The 21,765-nt window shown below is 35.9% G+C and overlaps 1 protein-coding gene across 3 annotated transcripts in view; it reads left to right on the top strand.

The window, feature by feature from the left end:
- The window catches only part of SDCCAG8 (SHH signaling and ciliogenesis regulator SDCCAG8), a 104,777-nt gene that overhangs the window by 61,840 nt on the left and 21,172 nt on the right, over positions 1 to 21,765 (top strand). For all 3 annotated transcript variants that reach the window (XM_050972223.1, XM_018916283.3, XM_009091988.4), the window contains exon 16: positions 4,253 to 4,384. In XM_050972223.1, the coding sequence (XP_050828180.1) occupies positions 4,253 to 4,384 (132 nt within the window). The remainder of the gene's footprint in view (positions 1 to 4,252; positions 4,385 to 21,765) is intronic.

Here is a 21,765-nt window from a genome sequence, read left to right as displayed (position 1 = left end):
TAGTGTCTGTGAAGGTTTTCGTATGCATAGGCATGTTTAAAAATATAGTCCTTTGTTGATTTCTTCTCTGTTTCTGTCTTGTTTTGTTCTTTTTTTTCCCTCTGATTGTCACTGTCTGAGTTTCTAGGCTGTAGATTAATGCTTAACACTACCCACTGTGTATTTGTGATTTGCGTTTTGTAATTAAGGGGAACAATGGGAGTCCATTGGGTCTCGTTATATATAATGGTTGGTTTAATTTGTTTCACTTCTATCTTGTTAATTGTAAATTGATCATTAAGATTTGAATTCTAATCTGTCACCAGGGTTGTGAGTATTGAAGCTAGAGCAATGATCCTGGTTTTAATCACTGATGATGAGAAACAAATTTTATAATTTTGGTACATATTGCAGTTCATATATTTTAACACTGTATTTTATGGTGTTATAAATATTGTTAAATGACTTTTAGTGTAGTTTTACTGTTTGGACTATAATGTATAAATTATATTACTGGTTTGGCAACAGTAGGCGTCCAACTGTGTGAGTTTAATTGAAGTAAAGAACACATACCCGGCTGAACTATTTTTCTGCATGTTTGGTTGACTGCAGTCGTTGCACTCAATAGCAGGAGTGAAATGTTTGTTGAAGGTAGCAGTATGAAGATGGGGAACAGTCTGTCTGAAGATTTAGTAATTAAAATTAGATGCAACAATACTGCATCAGCAGAAAATATTTTAGAGCATGTTTTTTTAATTTCTGTGCAAGTAAACAATTGGTTTCAAGAGTAGGAAAAGGCAGTGTTTAAAAAGCACTGAAATGAAAAAGCTTGTTCAGAGGAGTAAATGCAGCATTACCACGTTATTGTTCAAAAATCAGCTCTTCATAAAGATATCTTAAGATTGACTTTGAATTTCGACTGTTTAACATTTTCTCTTTTTTTTTTTTTTTTTCCTTTAGTATTTAAGTGGTGTGGAGGCTAACCTATTTGGGGCTTTTTCCAAATTCTTCCAGCAAAGATGGCAGATAAAATCTTAAAGTGGTTTTTAAATAGAAGTTGAGATAGTTAAATGAATACAGAAGTATTGAGGGGTTTTTGTTTCTGTTGTTGCTTCTTCCCCCATCAGTTATATTTGATGTAGTAACAAGTAAATGAGATTTGGCAAAATCTATTATGCATCCAATTACAAGCATGCATTTTACATTTTCATGTGATGTTCTAGCTTTGCTCTGTGCAGTTTCAAAATAACAGTGATTTCATACAGGTCATTTGAGTGTATCAGATCTCAGAAGCACACACAGATCTATGACTGCCTGATTTGTGGGGCCAGCCTGAGTCTGCACAGGAGAAGTGCCCCTTCCTGCTGAATTCAGCTCCAGTGGCAGCATTCCAAATGCCTGCATGCTTCAGTTTCTACTGAGTCCACCACAGCTTATGCTCAGACTGTTGGACCCAGAGTAGCTCTGGTAGAACAACATCAGCACATCCATGCTGTGTCCTTTAGTGGTGCAGGATGCATCAGACACAATGATTATTGCACAGATTTCTCTGATTTGCCTCTGTCTCCGGCATTGTGAGTGAACTATCTCTGGAGTGAGCTCAGCACTGCGTGCTTTGACACTTACCCCCGTCTCTTTTCCTGCTGTGATACCTTGGGAGGAGAGTTGTTCAAAAGCATTTACACAGGACTGGTCCTGCCTCTGGCTGAGTGGAACTTCTACTCCTGTAAAAATGTGCTGTAGCATTCAGTGCAGTTATCAGGTTTAGTACAATTATGGTGGATTTGGTTTATTTTTTTAACCCAACAATGTGTGAAGTTACTTAAATATCACATAGAATTAGCTGTCCTATGCTAATCTTTGGAAACTGAGGTGAATGAAAAGTGTGTTTAAAGATGCAGAGGGAATAATTGACAAGTGATGATGGAAGACTCTTGGTATGCAGTATTGTATTGGACTGGTGTTCTCTCTTTAATGCCAACACTCATGAACCTTTTAACATGGACCCTAACCATTCTGTCCTTCATATGTGCTGTCCTTCAAAACTTCAGTGTCATTAAATACTTGAGTCTTGGTGGCCAGACTCTTCATTACATGGAAAGGACATTGTCTAAGTAATGTCATAATTTGATTTTTTTTTCTGTGTTTAACTGTAATTACAAAAGATGTTTTAGGAGAAGACAACACTCATAATGTGCTTAAAAGCATCAGGTATTTAGAGCTCTATTTTAGAGACTGGAAATTATGATACTTGTGGTTTTAATTAATTCATTACTTACTTTGGTTTCATTAATTGTGGTTTTCAGTAGTGTTTTGGTTTTGGTTGATTTGAATTACTTGATCTTTCCAGAAAGACTTTGGGCACCTTCAGGTGTAATGGAGATGAATAAGTCCTTGTAAAACTTCGAGAATTTTATCACCTTGAAAGTTGCTTTTGCTGTTTCCATGAATGAGACAGTCACAAATAAATACAGAAAAAGAAACAGGATCTCCCAGTTGGGAAACCCAACAAATGTGATAATTTACAGTATTCCTACATGGCAAATGCTGTTGCTGAATTTTGCTGGCAAAAAAAGGAATGCAGAATTGAATTTAGTCCTGTGTCGGGTCTCTTTGAGCTGCTCTGCAGTGAAACTTTGCTTTTATCTGCTGGTTGTCTGTCTTACAGTATCAGTATCAAGTACAGACTGCATTCACATTTTGTGATAACAGTTGGTCCAGCTGGCAGTGCTTTGTTAATGCTGACATTTAAGTTACTAGTATTTCTGTAAAATGGTCGGTGGAAAAATTCAGTTTCTGCTACCTTCCTATAACATCCTGCCCACTATTATGTATCCATCCAGGAAAGTCCTATGCACTGAAGTTTGATGTACAAATCTATCAGCACAATTCTGAGGTATTTGTGTGTGATCTTCCTTAATAGAGCTGTAACTCTCAATCTAAATTCAATTACATACAATCTCGGTCCAAAGTTTCCTTTGCTAAGTTCTTTTAGATTCACAGATGATACCATGCATTGTTCTCTATTTAAACATGAAAAGATCATGTTGTCATTTCTAGATTTGACTTGTCAATGTAACAACATGTTTTTGAAGGAGGAGTATTCCTTCCTCCCTGCACTTTGTTGTATTTTTCAGAATGTCAGTTGTTGTTGCATTCTGTAACAGCCAGGAAGGTAAAGTATCTTTCTGCTGTAATTGCAGCATATTTAAGTTTATGATTTAAAGATATATCTGAAGCTTTTTAACCTTGAGATATGGAGTGGCAGATGCCATAAATCAAATTTGCTTGCTTTTGATTCGTACTTTCTGATGGTATAGCAGATTCTGACATGTTCTCATTAACCTTTTCCAAAGAGTTAAAATTGTACAAGTGCATAATGTATATTTTATCACTATTTAATCTGAGGTCTTTTCCTGATATTAAGAAACAGCTCATGCCTGTTTCTCCATGGGCTGATGGTTAGAGATGTAGCAAGTAGCAGTCCCAGGTCATTCATGGATCTGGTGTCTCTGCTCACCCGTGAAGAATAAGAATTGCTTAGAAGTGACTAATATTCCTAAAGGCTGTGCTGAGTTTTATGTAGATTAGTGTGTGCCTGTATGATTTGTCCCTTGTTTCTGAAAGTTTAGTTAATTTTCCTCTTAGTGAGACTTTGGGTTTTTGGTTGGGTGTGAGTATTTTTTGTGGGGGAGGGGTTTATGGGGGTTTTGTTGTTGATGTCTTTTTAATCTGTGCAATGTTATTTTAGACACAGGAGGTTACTAAAGTATCTAAAACAGTACTACTATTGAGAGTTCAACCTGTGAACTGTTGAGAGTTCAACCTGTAAAACAGAGTAAAGGTTGAACAAGGTTTTAGTAGCTGTTTTTTAAACTAAATGTTAGCTTTTGCTAATAAAGAAGTTAAAATGTGTTTTCAAAATGTTAGCCAAATTCTTGCTTAACAAGTATAAATTTACATTTATTGATCTTATTTAACATAGATTCATAATGCCAAATGGCATGCCTGTTTAAATTAGGCTGAAATTAGCATAGCCAACCTATTATTGAGTGATTGCCAGTGGCATATTTAGAAGATACCCACCAGTATCATATTCTTTTGTCTTGAGATTATCTGAAACAGCATTTTGTTTCTGTAAGTTCTAGTAATCGCTTGTTTATGCATTACATATACATGTATGAAATTTTATAAATGCTGAAGCCACATATTGATGGCACGCTGCAGGATGAAATCTGACAACATCCATCACTGCTTTGTTTTACTTCTGTAGATCGGAAGTCAACCAGCTTAGTCAGGAAAAAGAGTATCTTCATGGCAGATTGGAGAAGATGCAGAAACGGAATGATGAATTGGACCAACAATGTATCCAGCATGGGAGAATGCATGAGAGAATGAAGTCAAGGTAGGAGGTCCTGTTAATCTGTCAGTGTGTGGATATGTTCAACTGTACCAGTCATGTTGTGTAAACATAAAAATGACACGAGGTTGTGTGAAAGTAATATTCTTTCCTTATGAAATGACCACTCCTTCCCCCTCCCCAGCCATTCTGTCAAGTTGTTTTTTTAACATCTTTTGCTTGTGCCATTTTGGATAAATAAAAGGAAAGCTTGAACAACATAGTCTTCCAAAGAATTTAAACCTAGTACATATGTGTGTGGGCTGCTTCGGCTGTTCTCTGCTCTAACTTGTATGAATAGTCTTACCATTTAAAAAAAAAGAGAGGGGGGAGCTGGGAAGGAAGGAGGGAGGAGGTTATTCAGTGATGTGAATGTGGAGTACAGATGTGTCTTCCGTCATGCCATGTAATGGTTGTATTATTGAGGTTTGCCATCATCTAACTTGTTTAAACAGACAAATTTTACTGAAAATCATAGTAACCAGAGAAATACTGACCATTTCCAGGCACCAGTAGCCTTGCAGAGCAGCAGTGGCTTCCTCAGGATGAGCTGGGAGCAGCTGCAGCAAGGCTAGTGTGAAATATTTTCACCAATATCAATTGACTGTTCTGGCCAGAGTATCCAGACTGATAATGGCTTGTGCTGTGATATGGATTAGACTTTCTCAAAGATCACTGTGGAGTCTTTTTGTTTTGGTTCCAGAAAGTTTATCTATGCTTTCTTGTTCTGCTTTCCACTCTACATTAAGTGTAACAGGCGCTGGAGGTAGTTTGACATGCTTGTGGAGGTAGAGGATAAAGTAAAAAAGAGGCTGAGAAGGAACTCTGCAAATCCACTCATCCAAACTACATCTTGTCTGTAGTGAAAGGCAAAATGCAGTTTAACTTTATTTGGACTAGACAGCCCTTACTGGGAAAAATTCTTTTTGCATTTTTTCATCATTGACCACCTGAGAGGAGCAGAGCTTGCAAGTATTAAAGCAGCCAGTCCTCTATGCTCATTTCTTTAAAGTATTGGTTTTTTAATTAATTTTTTACTGCCATCTCTTTATTCTCTGTCTATAATCTTCTTTCTTGCAAGCACTTCATGTGTTCATTTCAGTCATCCAGAACTGCTTCTTTCCTTCCCTTTCAGATTTCTGTCTGTACCTCATCCTGTTCTTCTGTAACCTTGGATTGTCATCATCATTTATAGCTCAGAGAACAAAGAAATTCAAAACGCTGCAACTGCATCCCTATTCTGTGTAACCACACAATCTTTCCATTTGTCTCACCTCCCTTTTGATTTCTTTAGTTATGGTGGATTCTTATCATATTCAGGACTGAGAATTCGAGGTTACTTTCAGGAGAAAAAATGTTTCCACCTGTTTTTTCTCCTAGCTGCTCTTCTACAGAATATGAGTATCTAGTAGAATATAAAAGTGCTTTGCAAATTTTTAGGGTAACCTTTCCTCTATCTATTTCTATAAATAAGATAGATCTACTGGAAAATGTTGCTCATTCTCTGCTGCAGCAGCAATGGTTATACAGTAGAAAAGACTGAAAGCATTAATCCAGAACACAAAAGTGGTTTGAAAGCAGAGTGGTCATGCTGCAGGCAATGCCTTACCTTCTGCTGCTGTTTTGCAGACAACAGAGAAAACAGGACAGTAATAGCATTTGTCTTATTTAATATTTTAGAATATGTAAATATGGCAGAGATTATTAGGTGTTCTAAACATGAACAATATACTTTAGCAGCAGTTTAAGAGATGGCTCTTTTAGCATATTTAATTGTCATCTTGCACTCTATTAATTTAAATTCCAACTAATAAGCGACAAAGCTGATACTCTACACTGCTTTAAAAAAATCAGTGTAATCTAATTTTAATTTGCCATGTGAAAACTGTAGTAGATTTTCAGGATTAATTCCCAAATTGTGTAAATTGGTTGTGAAGTTTACAAATCTAGGTGAAAAAAGCAGAAAGAAATAACTACACCAACAAAAAAATCTCCCAGTTGGATATATTTATTTGAAGGATTTCTACTAAATAAAAATAGTGATTTTTCTCTTCTGTTTTGAAAATATATATCTAAATATACTATTTACTAAAAGCAGAACAACAAATAATAATGTATTTTGCCTCAGATTTTCATCCATCACTTAGGTCCTAATAATCTCAGCAAAATACTGTTGATGATGGTTACTTCTTAATGCATTTGTATTCTCCTTTATATACACATAGCAGCTACAAATAGCAGTGTCTGTTTTGCAACACAGTCCCACAAAGTGCATTCTGACCTAATTTTCTAGCTGTTGTTTTTCTGGATCTTCAGAAAATTTCTTGTATTAAAATGATTTTAGCTAAACTTGGAACCTAACATTTGCATTTTAAATAAGGTATTGTGATATTTGTTTGAGAAGACACCACTGTCCATACTTTTTTTATCCAGGGACAGCATGACAGGCCCTGATATAACTATTTTGTGGAAGAAACAATACCTAAATGATCAGTCAGAATTTCTTTGGAGCAAAAATGTTTTGGCAATCATAATAGTTGCACTCCTGAAACTGAACAAGAAAAGTGTCTTAGTGCCATTCCTACCTCTGTGTGATGGATGGAAATGAATATAGTCCAAAGTTAAATAAGCAAATTTCTGAGAGATTACTTTAAGTGCCAGTCATTAAACAGGATATGGAATCAGCCTTTTCAGTGTAATGGAAATATCCAGCCCTTTTGGTGGGCTTTTACTCAGTGAAATACGGCATTAAAAGAAGTAGATGTCCATCCTAAATTGCACAATTGTCACATGCTACTGAGGCAAACTGGAATTGAAAGATGTACAGTTTGCAGGACAAAGGTGATGTGATATGTTATGAGTCCAAGTGGAGCTGGTCATCATGTGTGTCTTCACAAATATGAATCTTGCAGAAATTCTTGTCTGTTATGTGGCAGAGTCCATTTTTATAAATTTTTAACCTCAAAGCAAACTGTCTTATTAAATTCTTCAAATTCCCATTCTGCAGATTTGTGTTCATAGTAGAAATCAGCAGATAACAGAAAGTACAGAATTTCTTATAAGGCAGCTGTAAAGGTAGAAACTAGCCAGAATAAAAAGAGTATGAAGCAAAACTATAAGGTTTCTATCTTTTGGGGGGTTTTTTTGGTGCTCCACCCTACATAATTTGAATAGATTCCAAATGAAGGAAAATTCAAAGCCAAATGAATTGGTTACCTGTATAAAGTACATTCATTCTTTCCTTAATCTGTTTTCAAACTGAATTCCCAGGTGTGCATTTTCACCTCTGTAGTTAGACCAGTTATGTAAAGGCATCCGCTTTCTCACAAGCTCTTTTCTCTTCCAGTTTGAAGAGTAAGAAGAAAAAGACAAGAACCTGCCTAGATCTATTATTGTTTGAACATATGTATGAATAAGTATTATTTGCCCAAGCTGCCATGGGTCAGGATTTCATCAGGCTGTTTGAACTTTCACTGAACTTAATTGATAACTCTTATATTACAAGGTTCAATTATGGCTTTACTTCATTTGTTCTTCTCGTAAAACAAGTATTTGATTGTAACTCAGCTATTTAGAGGATTGCTTCTGTGGACAGCCAGTACCTAAAATGAGAGGCATTGAATGAAATACAGCTTAACTATTTTCCATGTACATTTCCTGTTGAAGACCTTCAAGCAGGAGAAGAAAATCCTAGGCAATTTCTTTCCCTTTTTCAAGATGAGCCAGACATGCCTTTACTTTTTATGAAGCAGTTAAAAAAAAGTATTTGGACTGTAGTTTATATTAAATATAAGACTGTTTTAAAATCTTTTTAATAAAACATAAATTTAGACCCTTCTAATGAGTTTCTTTCCAAACATTTTTCTAAAGATCAGCATATAGAATTTGGGGCTATGAATTTTCTCTCAGATCTTGTGGTTACAGTTCATATTACTGTAGTTTTTGCTGCAATGTCTGTGATCAATGTCCAATCTATATAACATTTACAATAATAACACATTTAATGCAAATCTGTGAGGGGCTTTTTGTTGTGGTAGCTTTTTGGAGGTGACACTGTTAGACGTTTTTCGACTGTATTTTTGCTAGCTAAAGTTAAAAAGGAGAGCCTACAGGACTGGCAGTTTGGGGCAGATGTGTGTCTATTCCTTAGGCATCAGTGGTTGTAAGTTAACTATAAAAATGTTACAACCATCTGTGTAACAAGACGGCAGAGATCTGCTCTCGCCTGTTACTATAAATAAGAAGGAGATTTGTTTGACTTCATAGACATTGGATTTATAAAGACTCTGTGTGTCAAATTGGAACTACGTGCCATGTTGCTGAGATGTGTCTGCAGCCAACTACCTGGGGTGTCTTCCCCTTCAGACATTCTAGTGTGGTGCAGCAACTGTGCAGAAATGTCTGTATGGCACAACATGTGACAAATTATATTTGTTTTCTACCTATGGCAAATGTATGATTCTTATGGATAAGCTTATCTGGGAGGGTAGCTAAAATGGATCTTTAAACAGATCACTTGAGTGAAAGTGTGATACTCAGTTTGACAAGGATTGTAAAGGCTATTTTCCACCATTACATTTTTTTTGTTTTATTACTACGTGGTAGTGTATGCGAGATCATGTATGCTTAAGAGAGCACATATCTATCGGAATTGAGACATATCTAGAGAGAATACACCAGCATTTTCAAATACCTGATATGTAAAATCACAATAGCTAGCTTGCTGTCACTATTACACTGCTGAATAGAAATTTTGGATTCCATGGCAAATCTTCAGTAGAACAACTAATTAAAATTATTAATTGATAACTGGAGCAATCAAGTTGCATTTGAAATTTTACATTTTCTCCTTAAAACTGAAGTACTTTTTTGTGTGTATGTGTGTTTGCAAGAAATAATGACGGATGGATGAATTTTGGTTATGTCATTACCTGAAAGGCCTTTATTTTCTTCCAGTCCAGTTCATTCTCAGTTAAATACATTGTCTTCCTTATTCTACTAATAGATTAGTACATTTTTTAAAGTGATAGTGAGGTAATTGTTCCTATATTTTATTAGACCAATCATGTGTTTAGTAATGCAATCATAGATTAATAATGCACTATTTTGTGGCTTTTTAGTTTAAAGTGCATAAATTTTCAAATTGAAAATAGAGATTGACATAGGTAGTAGAGATTGAAAATAGAGATTGACATAGGTAGTGTCCATAGAACCTTTGATATTAAATATCACATTGTCTCAATGTCTAAAGAGCAATGTCCTGCTCTTTTTCCTGAGCATCATTACTCACACCCATGTACCTTTGGTGCGGTTTTGCTGTAACAGGATGGCTGTAGCAATTGGAGATACATAATTGTTTGTGCAGCCCTTCATGCAAGGAGTTTGTAAAAAGCTTTGTGGTCACTGTGTGTCAGCACTGCGGTGCAGACAGATAAAACTCTCAGCTCTGTCCAACCAGTGGGGTTTTCACTATTACTTAATTATTTTATTACTATTTGATAGATTCATATTTTAGATTGAGAAATGTATACTCCAGAGACCTGCTATTTGGAAATAATTAATGGCTAGTGTGTATACACTTACGCACATATATAAGTTGTAAATCCTGCCAGAGTCTGAATATGTATTTGGCTTTTGTTTAATACTGAGGTGTTTGCTCACAGTTCAAATTCTCTGGAATAGAAATTGGATGTTCAGAATCTCTCCCTCCCTATTCTACTGTTGTTCACCATTTGTCTATTTACTATATATCTTTTTAACTATTTTTTTCCTTTCTCAATTTCAGTAGGTGTCTGTATATAGTGTGGTATAAATACATCTATTATTTATGCTTTTATATGTATAACATTCCCATTCAAAATAGTTAAGAAGTTATGTAAGTTTATAAGGCCCCAAACACTGTTTTTGAAGATTTTTTCCCCAACTACCTAAACAGTAGACGAACAAAGCAAAAATTTTCTTAGTTGTTAGAAAAACTGAAACATACAAAGAGTGAAATACAGGATTTTCATTAAATGCTGCAAAATTGTGTGCAAATAAGTTCTCAGCTTTAAGAAACAAATAAGAAGTAGAGGGGAATATCCTACCCAATTTCCAGAGAGATATTTAGGGAACTTAATAATGTTCTGTACGATGTATTCTAGGTCACAGAGTACTGTGTTCATCTGTTTCCAAGTGTGTGTATCTAAAATATATGTACCTATATATAGTCTATACACAGATATATGCCTTTGAGACCGTATTGAGCTCCTCTGTAGGCCTCACTGTTCCAATTTGGACAACTTACTCCACTGATCTTTTCATTAGGATCCTTCATATTTTTGGTCTGAATTAATCTCTGTTTTGTTTGTACCTTTTGTTTGTACCTACTTGTCTTTGGGCCAAAATTGGGACAAGTAGTTCTTCAAAAGAATCTGCACTGGTAATGCAAATAATTGTAGACAATGGATGTGTCTGTTCAGTCCTACCTCTGCTTATAAGTAAAGTCTTCCTCCTTGTTCTTCTTTTTGCAATAAGCTCTTCATCACCTTGGTGTTCTGATTGTTGATCTTTTTAAATATAGGCAGTCAAAACTGTCCTGGGTGTTGGATGGGGACATTTGAATATATTTGTATATATAGAATTGATATATTTACTAGAAATTTGTTGACTGATGAATCCTACAGTCACGTTTGCCTTTTTGACAGCTACACTAAGAAGTGCATCCAGGACGTCTTTCTCCCAAGTTTTCAGCAGAGACTTTTACTATGAACTGAAAACACATTGAATATATAGTGTAAGACTTTCATCCTGTGTCTGCTGTTTCAATCTTCTGAGTCATCTATTTCTTTCTGTGCAGTATCCCAGACTTTCTCAAAGCTGATAACGTCTCTTAAATTTATCAGCCCACTCCTCCTTTTTTGTGCTGAGTCATAATTCAAAATACTCAAAAATCTGTTTAAATGTGAAGAAATTCTCTGAGAATTCTTCTTCCCTTTCAATTGTTCCTGTTGGCTATGCTCTTTGTTTTAGTCAGATGCTTGTCAACAGCTTAGTTAACAATTGGTGATGGGCATGATATTTTGCTAAAGTTAATGTTTTTCTAAAGTTAATGTTGGTAAGATTTATTGCATTTCCTTAATCAAAAAATGAACTGTCAAAGAGTCCAGGATTCTTGTGACCAAAACTTCTTGATCTAGCTTATGTTTCAGTTTCTCATGTTCAAATTACCTCTCCATGTCCTTATATATTCCTTTCGTTTCTGAATTTGTTGCAGCCTTTTTTTGCATTTGAGGTCATGGTAATGGGCTGATAATTATCTGAATTACCTTCTTTAGGATTAGTTAATGCTGCAGTTGATTTAATTGGATAGCAATACAGTCATTATGAGGAAGAATGTGTAGAGTGGATGTCACAGTGTCTGTGTTCACTTTGCACATCAAGACTACTGGCCACCACAATTTTATTGTTTGAGGAACTGGAAGATGATATCTGGGAAAGTTGTATCAGTCCATGACTCAAAGAAAAGCTATGTGAGAAAATAGCCAGGTTTACTTGTTCCTGTGCTCAACAGCTACCAACTCTCTGGCTTATACCCCCTCTGCAAGATTCTGGTAATTGTCCACTTCTGAGAGTATCTTCTACCCTACTACTTTAATGTATTCTGCCTTCTCCAAAACAGAAGAGAGAGAGTTCATATTCATGCCATCATGAACTGAGTCAAAGCCTACAGCTCACTAATAGTAAGCTTGTGTTCTTGTCTACTAGGAATGTAAAAAGCCCTGAAATATGTGTGATATAAAACAGCACAACATAAGGTTCCAGGCTGTTCTTGTTACTTTCTGTTGTCAGCACAGTTGTTGGTTTTCAAATTTAAATGTTAATTTAGCATTAACGAAGCATTCTTGATTCCTCTAAAATGGAGGTGGATAAAGGTGATGTCTTTGACAGCTCATCTCAGGCTCTCCTTGATTCGACAAGATCTAGAAATTCTTGTTGCTATGCAGATCATAACTGACACTGAAAAAGATGTGCATGACTGGACAGAAATGCACCCATTGTTTTCCAGGGAACCCCATTTTATTCTCCTACATTTGCTACACATCTGCAAGGGTTTTAATTTTGAATAGGGGTTGCTTCTGGTGGTCATACATGATTGTGTTAATCCACCAGTTTATCCCTTCACCTCCAGCATATCTTCTTTGAAACACTTTGCCTTCAGTGCCTGGTAGTAACACCTCTGGTCCAAGGTGGTAGTTATGGACCTCCCTCACCACTTTCCCCAGAGATGTGAAATAAGAAGTGAGCAGGCTGGGTCAGTGTGCTCCTTTGCTGTCTTGAGCATAAAAACATAGCTGTTTAATGGCAAGAGAAAGCACCAAAAAGCATATCTGTCTTGGTCATTCAAATTAGCTTGAGTTTGTTTAAGTTACCTGCTCAAATGTACACAGAATTACAGAATAAAGTTTTCTACCTTTCCAAAAGGGTAATAGCCTTTCCAATGTAGTATAAACTCTGGAGGACAGCCCTGACTATCCATGTTCCTCCTAAAACATTTAACATTCTTTAAGAAGTTTTGATTTTTTTAACCATCTAAAAAATTAACTTCCAGTCCCTGACTGTTATAATCACCTTCTTTTCTTTCTTCCATATTGTTTTCCATCTGCAGTTTTAAAGTTCATTTTCTGCACTGTATTTTTGTGATATCCTTGTGTTGTGTCAGAAAAATCATAAAAAAACAACCAAACATAAAAACCCCCCCAAACCCTTTTCAAATAGCTACCGTGAGACTACCACTATGCAGTAGTTCAGCAGCAAACACCTAGCTGGGATATTTGACTGTAATTGATATTTTCCTATTAAGCCTTCAGTGAATTCACAATTGCAGTAAAATTTAACTATTAACCCATGTGGCAAATTACTTTAAGCAGTAGCAGATTTCTTTCTAGTTTTGATCACTGTGTATGATTCTGAGATTTTCAGACAAAGGCTATTTAAAAGCCTCCATTCTCATATAGTGGAGAACTGAAAATGAAGACAGATGAGTAACATTTAAAGAGCTTTGCAAGTGTGTCATGAAAATTTACCAGCTCTGTAACAAAATCTATTCACCTGCCTCCTTTCAAGGTTATTGTAAGAAAAGGAGACACAAACTAATGATAATTTATGTTTTAATATCATAAGTTATGGAGTTTTGCAAGGTTATTGGAAGACTGCTTTTTCCCAATAACTTCAGTGTTTTGTTTGCTTCTGCAGGATCCAATACTGTTCTTCTGGAAGTTGATCTAACTGTGGATACTCTCATTTTCCATATATAAATCTAAACTGTTCTTAAATTTCTTTAGCCTTTAGTTCTTAAATCTGTTTAGCCTTGATGTGTCTTATGTCACTAGCTCCATGCCAGTGTTGCACTTGAAGGTGGGATATTTTCTTATCATGCTGTTTGTTTCCATCTTTCACTAAGCGCTTAGTTTATGCATTATGAGACCAGGGATCAGTTTTATTCTGTGTTTTTGTCTGATGAAACACAGATAGAACTTTATTTTGCTTATTTCTTTTCTGACTTAAACTTCCAGAGCTCCAGTCATATTCATTACCAGTTTCTGAGTGTGCTCTACAAAAATTGCCATCCTACAAGAAATTAAATGCTAAAAAATAACTGTGTTTATTATGTGCTAATTCGTAATAGTCAAATAGTAACAGGCACCGGGCTAGTTTCTAGAAATGTGGTCTTAAATGTGTTATTCCTCAACTGCTACTAGAAAAAGTTTTAGTGAAATAGAGATTATGGAAGTGTCTAAAAGGAAGGACAGTATGATAAGACCTACTTAGCATCTGTATTTCTAGGCTACTCCAGACGGTGTTGTGTGTGCTTCTCAGCAGGGCTTCTCAGATTGGTTCTGGAATAAAATAGTGATGATGGAAAATATGAAAGAAATGGAAAAGAATAATAAGACTATTCTGTGTTTAACTTGTTCTTTGTGAACTCTAAAGTCATGTATGGAGGGGAAGAAAGGAGAAAGGACATTTTTAATTTTTTTAAAGTTCTTTTGAACCTCAGAAACCCAGATTCTGCCTTCAGTTACACAGATGGAAATGGATCCTTGACCCAAACATATCTCACTACTTGGGGCCTGATCCTGAGTGGTCTTTAGAATTCTGATTTGATTCAAGTCAAGGTTGCTAAATAGTTTCAGGTCTCCAGTTGTCTCAGTGGCACGGCTGAAATGACAGTAAACTTTCTCGGCTTATGTAAAGCAGCGTAATTTTTTTGAGTGCTGCACTAGCACTTCCCACACTACCAGAGATATTGCCTTAGTTCTAGCTATGTGACTTGCATGTAGTCAAAAAAGGTTTTGGGGGTTTTTGGGTTTTTTTGTTTGGCTTTTTTACCTTGTGCTTTGATCATTTGAGTGACTGACCTTTTATATATATATTAAAAAACACATATGTGTATATATAAATACACACAATTTTAGAATTTAAAAAAAATTGTCTTTAAAGTGATACCAAACATAGACAATTGTACAGAATAAATGTTTGGGAGCACATGACTTAAAAACACTTTTAACTTTTACCATTGTGAAGGCTGTTACAATCTTTTGTGCCTTGTCACACGTGTTAGATGATGCAAATACTTGTGCTTCTCAAATAAGTATTATGAATAAAATGCACAAACAAGCTGAGCAGAGACACATGTGTCCTTGGGAAAGGACTTTCATAGGCTAGGCAGAAATGGAGTTTCTGCATCGACTTCCTGTAATGTTAACCCATGTCAATAAAATCCACAGGAAATGTGTCTAGCGTTTTGTCCTTTTTAAATTTCCATTTTTAATAGCAAGAAGACACTCCAGGCAGTGCGTTTCTGAGGGATTATTACATTTCTCGGGTGGCTGAAGTCACTCACCCTTCAGCCTTGTGCCTCGCAACACACCCGAGGCGAGCAATAATCCCCAGCAAGGCGCTGCCTGTCTTATCTTATTGCTTAATTATTATACCTATTTAATGGTGCTTAGAACATTGTCAGCTGTTGAGAAAAGGTAATTATCACTAGTCAAATGAAAAACACTTTTTTGGCTGCCTTACGGATACACATTTTACTGGTACCTTGATACATAATGAAGCCTGATAGCAAAACTTTTGCTTGTCTCTTCTTCAAGCCACAGCTGTTTCCCTGCTAAATTCATCCCATCTGTCTCCCCTTCCGTAAGGCTGTAGGCAGTATAGCATAAGTACAGAAGCAGTTCAGTGCTATTTTGGATAAACATAGCTGAAATTTGAATCTTTGCCATTTGCAATGCACACATTTTGTTTTACTGCTGTAAAGAGAGCTGTCAAAATAAAAACTACATGGATAATTTACTGAAATGCAGTCAAATAAAGGGATGATGAAAAGGAAAAAATGAAGATATAATACAGGGTCACTCTTACGTTCATGATGTATTCTGAATTAACTTAATTGTTGACCTCTTGACATTGCTGGGTGCAGAGGAATTGGTAGTGAATAACAAAAGCAGAAGCCGCTGAATTAAAATAGGACTTGGAGTCCAAGCTTCATGTCAGAAAGGGTAATCGCAGCAGACAATTATTTGTGATAGTGCCCTGCTGAACTCTCTGACCAAGGCATAGTTCTTTGCTCATTTTGTAAGGAGTAGATAATTATAATACAACTTGGAAATGAAATCCATCATTTCCATATGTGGCACTATCTCTGAACATAAAAGGACACCATAACGATCACAATGAGGCATCAGTCGTTACACCTCTTACTCTTTGCAGTTGTGATTGACATGGAAAATATATATATTAAAGCTGAGTACAGATATCTTCACTGAGTTTGTTGTTCTAAAATGGATTGATGGTCAGTTGTCCAAGGATTGTGTTTGAAATTACAGGTTTCCTGGAAGAGAAGATCCAAGTACAATATGGTCTGCTTGACTCAGATAAAATTAGTCCAGTCCAATGTACAGTCCAACCTAAAATATTTGAGAGTCTTTCAGGGAAACCCTTTTGAAAAAAATCCTGTATTCTACTGAGGTGCTAGAAGTCATGTGGCACCTCTAGGAGGAGAAGGGCTTTGACCACTACTTCTTGGACATATTTTCCTTTCTCTGTGTTACTGTGTTTTTTGTGGTCCATCTTAGAGAAAGACTATGACTGGTAAATGCTTGTAAGTCTGTTGTAGGAGAATCTTGGAAGCAGTTTCTAGGTTAGCCCTGATGTGTATTTGGGAGAGTTACATGTTCTGTGGAAGTTAGTTATTGAAGGCTTGTGCTTCCAAATCTGTATTGCCTTAGGCAAAGGTGAACAAAGCCATGTTTGTCCTAACCTACAAGATGCTCTTGTTGACAAAGAAAGAAGCAGAAGATGAACTTAATGGTAGTGGACAATGAAACTATTTAAATGTTATCTCAATATTGATCTGAACAATATGAGCATAAAGTTCTTTTGAGGAAAGGTGTTTTTTTGAATTCACTACTACTGAAATAGTGATTTCAGTGTTCTGTACCAAGGTAAAGAAAGGGCAAAAAAGGATATTAAATCACTAGCTGCTTCTGTATTTACAGAACTGTTTTTTAACTGTATCAAAAGAAAAAAAGTCTTTTTTATTGTTACTAAGAAAGGTATTGCAACACAAAAGGCTCACACAGTAGTTTTCATGTAAATATGTGTAAAATCAATAGTCTGTGGCAAAGATCAAAACAGCATTTCTTTTCCATATTAATGGAAAGGTAAGAATTTCTCTAGACACTGTATTGAAATATTCAAAGATTTCAAAATACTATTTCTGGTTTTGTTCTGTAGTATGAGCATAAATAATGATGTTATAATCTGTGAGACTGAATGTTGGTAGTTACTCCTGTAACTAATCCAAGAGCTGATAACACACTCTCTGCACCAGAACTGGTACCCTCATGTATCGGTTTAAATGAAGAAGGGCTCCATTATTTTTTAATGGAAGCCCAGTTCTTCAAGGATCCCATCAAATGTAAAAACACCTCACCCTCTGACTGAAAAAGTTATTGTATTGACTTCTCTGAGGTCACCAAAGTATTGCAGTAAACAGCCTGCTAATAGGTCTTAGAACAATTACTTTAATGGTAAATATATTGTGGTAATTCCTTAAGTTCCTATTAATATCTGACTTGATATTTTAAAAACAGTGTCTATGGCTTGGTCATCCAGTTTTTATAAAATAGATCTGATGGAACATGTACATTTACCAAAGTAGTTTTTCAAGAAACTTCAGCTATTTTTTTTCCCACTCTGCAAAAGGAGAGATTTACCTATTGGAAATGGTCAGTTCCTATCATTTAGATAGCTGCTGTAAGTTGAAGTGGGAGCCCTGTATTCTCATGAGTAACAATTTTGACAGATTCACTGCATTTTTTCTGAACATGATTTCAAAACTGCAAGTAGGTTAAGAAAATCTGGTTGTTACAAAGAGTTTTACCCTCTTGTTGCCCAGTTGAGATTTGGGGATAGAGAAGTGAACAACAACAAGAGCAAAATAAGTTAAAATGACTGTATTAAGAAAGTTGTCAATATTATGCTTTTCTCATATTTGTTAAATTAAATTTTTGCATTCCAGAGTACCTTCCGTAAGTACATGCGTTTGTTAAAGATGTGATCAAAAACCCAAGGTTATGTGAATTCCTCTTGATCCTTCATCTACAGTGTTGAGTGTTCCCCTACTGCTGGGACTGTTTATGGTGATCTGGATCTAGTAAGGGGTCTTTTTTCACACCTAGCACTTAAATACTTATTTGGTTTTTGTCTGCCCATCATCTCTTTACTTTCAGTCAGGATTTTTTTTTTCTGTTTGAGTTTTTAGATCAGACAGAAGGCCTTATATTTCCACTCATTCCTTCTCCAGGTTAGAGTAAGGACAAAAGGAAAAGAAAGAATGGGTCAGAGGGCTTACATACTACCAGACCAAAAAAACCCATCAAGTAACATGGAAAAAGATAAAAACTTCAAAGACAAAATGTTAAAAATACTTTTACAGTGCTGTTTTATATTCTTTTCCTTTACCATTTTATCTTTCTCTTACGTTTAATGTAACTTTCAGTATTCTAACAGTACATGTGGAAGGAATATTTTCTGGAAAAGTTCTGAAGATTTCTGGATCTTCTGAAAAAAAACATATATTGTCAATGTACACACTGAGCAAAAACTTCACTTGTTCAAAATTTTTCATGCAATTTACTTGTTTGCTCAGTTGTCTTGTGAGTTACATGTTCAGAACTGAAAGCCAGTACAATCTCTACAGAATATTATTGCTTTTTCTCTAGTCTGCTCCCACTTTCAGCTGCCTCTGTTTTGGCAAATTTTAGACTTAGTTGTTGTTATAATTAATGCTGATATTATGCTTAGATATAATCTGCAAGTTCAACAATTCACAAGTAATTTTTTTAATAGCATCATGTCCTAAACTGACCAGTACCAACTTTATGGTATGTAGATGGTTTTCATCTTTTAACCTAGGTTCTTTCAAATGAACAATTACAGCATCTGTTAGAAGTGCTTGCAGGTCATTTATACAAAAATAAAATCCTTTTTATACAGCGATAGTGAGCTCTGGTTTTTTGGGTAGGATGTTTTGGTTTTGGGTTTTTTCTGTTAACAGTGCAAGGGAAAATACCCTATACTGTTCCAATGCTTCCCCCTGAACTGTTCTTTGCTCTTTGTCTATTGTCTCTGGACCCAGTACAACCTCTTCTATTTGAGCCCCCACCCTCCACCCCCACCCAAATGTACAGAAGCAGCCCCAAAGTTTTAAACAACAGGGACTATTTATACAAAAGGTTAAATTTATTTTGGTAAAAATCAGAACTGATTAATATCCTGATAGTTAAATTCATTAGCAGATTCCCCCAGTTGTACTTTGGTTAAAGCAGTGTTGCAAGATAAGTGAGTTATCCTTCCCATGCTACTTTCTTTCCTTTTAATAATCAGTGGAACTTTGGTTGCTGGAAACATCTGAATTCATTTGGTCCCATAAACAAAATAGATAACTATGGAGCAGAATTAAAAATTAGAATTACTTGAGATGTTAGTGTTGTTTGTGTGAAAATATCATCCTAAAATTTCTGTTCCACAAAAATTTATTCTGTTCTATTTAGCTAATTTCTATTCATATTTTTAAATAGTACAGTTGGGGATTCTTTCCTTTGTAATCTTTTTGGGAAGGAATTTTTTTCTAATACTTCAGTGACTTTCTGCATCAGATTGCAGGGTAATGTTACAGTCAGTAATGTTTACATCAACAAATGTAAATTCAAATTAAATCTATTATTTAAATAGCATAATGGAAACACATGGTGCTTTGTAGTCATGTAATTAAAGAAGATCTGTGCCTCCAGGAGTTTATGATCTGAAGATCAAAACCATTTCCACACGCAACAGACCTCTTCTAAATTATCGGTCTACAATTTGGGGATTTTGTCTTGCATCTATTTCACCATAACAGCATAAATTTTACTCCTGAGCAGAGATTTCAACCAGGCCAGTGCAGAACTGTCTGAGATGCAATGCCTAAGTTTTGTACTTGACACTTTGTGTAGGGGCAATTTCCTCTCTAGCACAGAAAAGCTTGGTGTTTTGATGTCAACATTGTGAAGTAAACCTTGTGAATGATACTAGTTTAGCTGGGAGGAGGGGGGGGGGAGGAGGAAACTCATTTTCTTATGTTTAACAAGAACAAGGAGTCTGACTAGCCATGCTTTTTTTTTTTTGTCATTTTTTTTTTCCAGTTGTGAAAGTAATTTTGTGCAAAATTGCATTTGAGTTAAATTATTCACTCCTCCTGGGGCAATAGCCTGTATTCACTTTCCAGCTGAGCCAACTAAAAATATGGGAAACAGACCAGCCTTGTATTCCATTGTTACCTTATATAATATGGTGTTTTGGAAATTATGATGAAGGCAACCTGGATATTTCATGGATGAATTAGTAGATTCATAAACTGAAAGCTTTGCTTGCTATTTGTAATGGTGTTTTCTCCCTTCCTTTCAAAACTGTGCTCACAAATCGGAGCTGTTGCTTTTATTTAAAAAGAAAAGAGGAGGACAAAGAAAAGGAGGAAAAAATCAAGCCTCTTTTTTCATTTGAAGCAATCTTTGCCTGAGTTGCTGGCTGAGTTCCCTCAAAAGGCTTGGACTCCTTCAAAACTTGGAATCCAGTTCAGACCCCAGCTAGGTGAGGTAGAGCTAGCAGGTACTTTTTTCAGTTTTCTCTTGACAATATGCTACAAAAGAGTCTGGGTGTAAACACATAGGTTCTTATTGTCAAGTGTGATGGTTTGGGATTTTTTCCAAATACCATCCTAATTAGGACCCTCAATTAAAAAGAATTTTTCTATTTTCAGTTCATGGGGAACTGAATGAAGAACGGTCTGTGAACCATGTCACTTTCAGGTACCTGCAAACTGTCAAGCCCCTTTGTTGCTGTAATGACTTAACTGCAAAATTATTTCACAGCCTTAAGGGGCAACTTCTGCCTTTAACCGCCTTGTCTGAGGACTTTCCTTAAATTGAGGTAAGCTTAGACAGTACATCACAGATTCATATGTTCTATTCTGTGTTCCAGTGCTTTTTTTCTTGAAGTTGTTGCTTGGGATTGCACAGCTTGGAGGTGCTGCTGTGTTTGGTTTTACTCAGTTATTTAAATCCATTAAACATGAGTTCTGATAATTTCCTGATCCTGTGAATGCTTTGAGCTGTGGCAGCTAACAGAGACTTATCAGCACTTTGTTGGGAGCTATGGCTGTTTTCCTTCAAGCACTGTGTTTCGATTTTACCCATGCTGTGCCATAGATCGTGACATTGCTGGATTCAGGGCATCTGTGTGCTGTCTGGATTTAGTACTGTACTAATCTTGTCTTACATCTTCTAAGATGGAGCTGTGAAATGATTGTTTGTTATGAGCTATAGGCATCAATGAATGTTGGCATTTTTCTTTCAAACCTGTTTGAGCAAAGTTTTGTACCTCAGGTACCACTGTATGTTGATCAAAGTAAAAGGTTTCCCTATAATGAGCAATGGTCCACATCCTACCTTCTGCATATTTGCACTGGATTTCCTTTGTCCTGTTCTCTTTTTTTTTAAACCTAGCTGTAGCTTTCTGAGCCTTTGGGTCAGATGGTGTGTGGCTTCATACAAATGTTTACTATATGACAGGCTAACTTAGCAACCAAGATTTGTTTTCTTCTTCTTCCTCAGTGCTTTTGTCTTGTGCTGACATACTGGATTCTGTGCTGTACAAAAGGAAGCCCTAGATGACAACTCGTGTAGCATTATGCTTGGGACCTGTATTTTTGGATCTAGACTCAGATGAAGGACTTGTGCTTAAAAACATCACGTTCTTGGCAATACCAAATACCAGGTTTCTTGAATCAGGGGTAATCT

Source organism: Serinus canaria, chromosome 3 (genome assembly GCF_022539315.1).
Source record: "Serinus canaria isolate serCan28SL12 chromosome 3, serCan2020, whole genome shotgun sequence".
NCBI classification, from domain to species: Eukaryota; Metazoa; Chordata; class Aves; order Passeriformes; family Fringillidae; genus Serinus; species Serinus canaria.
This window is presented reverse-complemented; position numbering and strand designations above follow the sequence as displayed.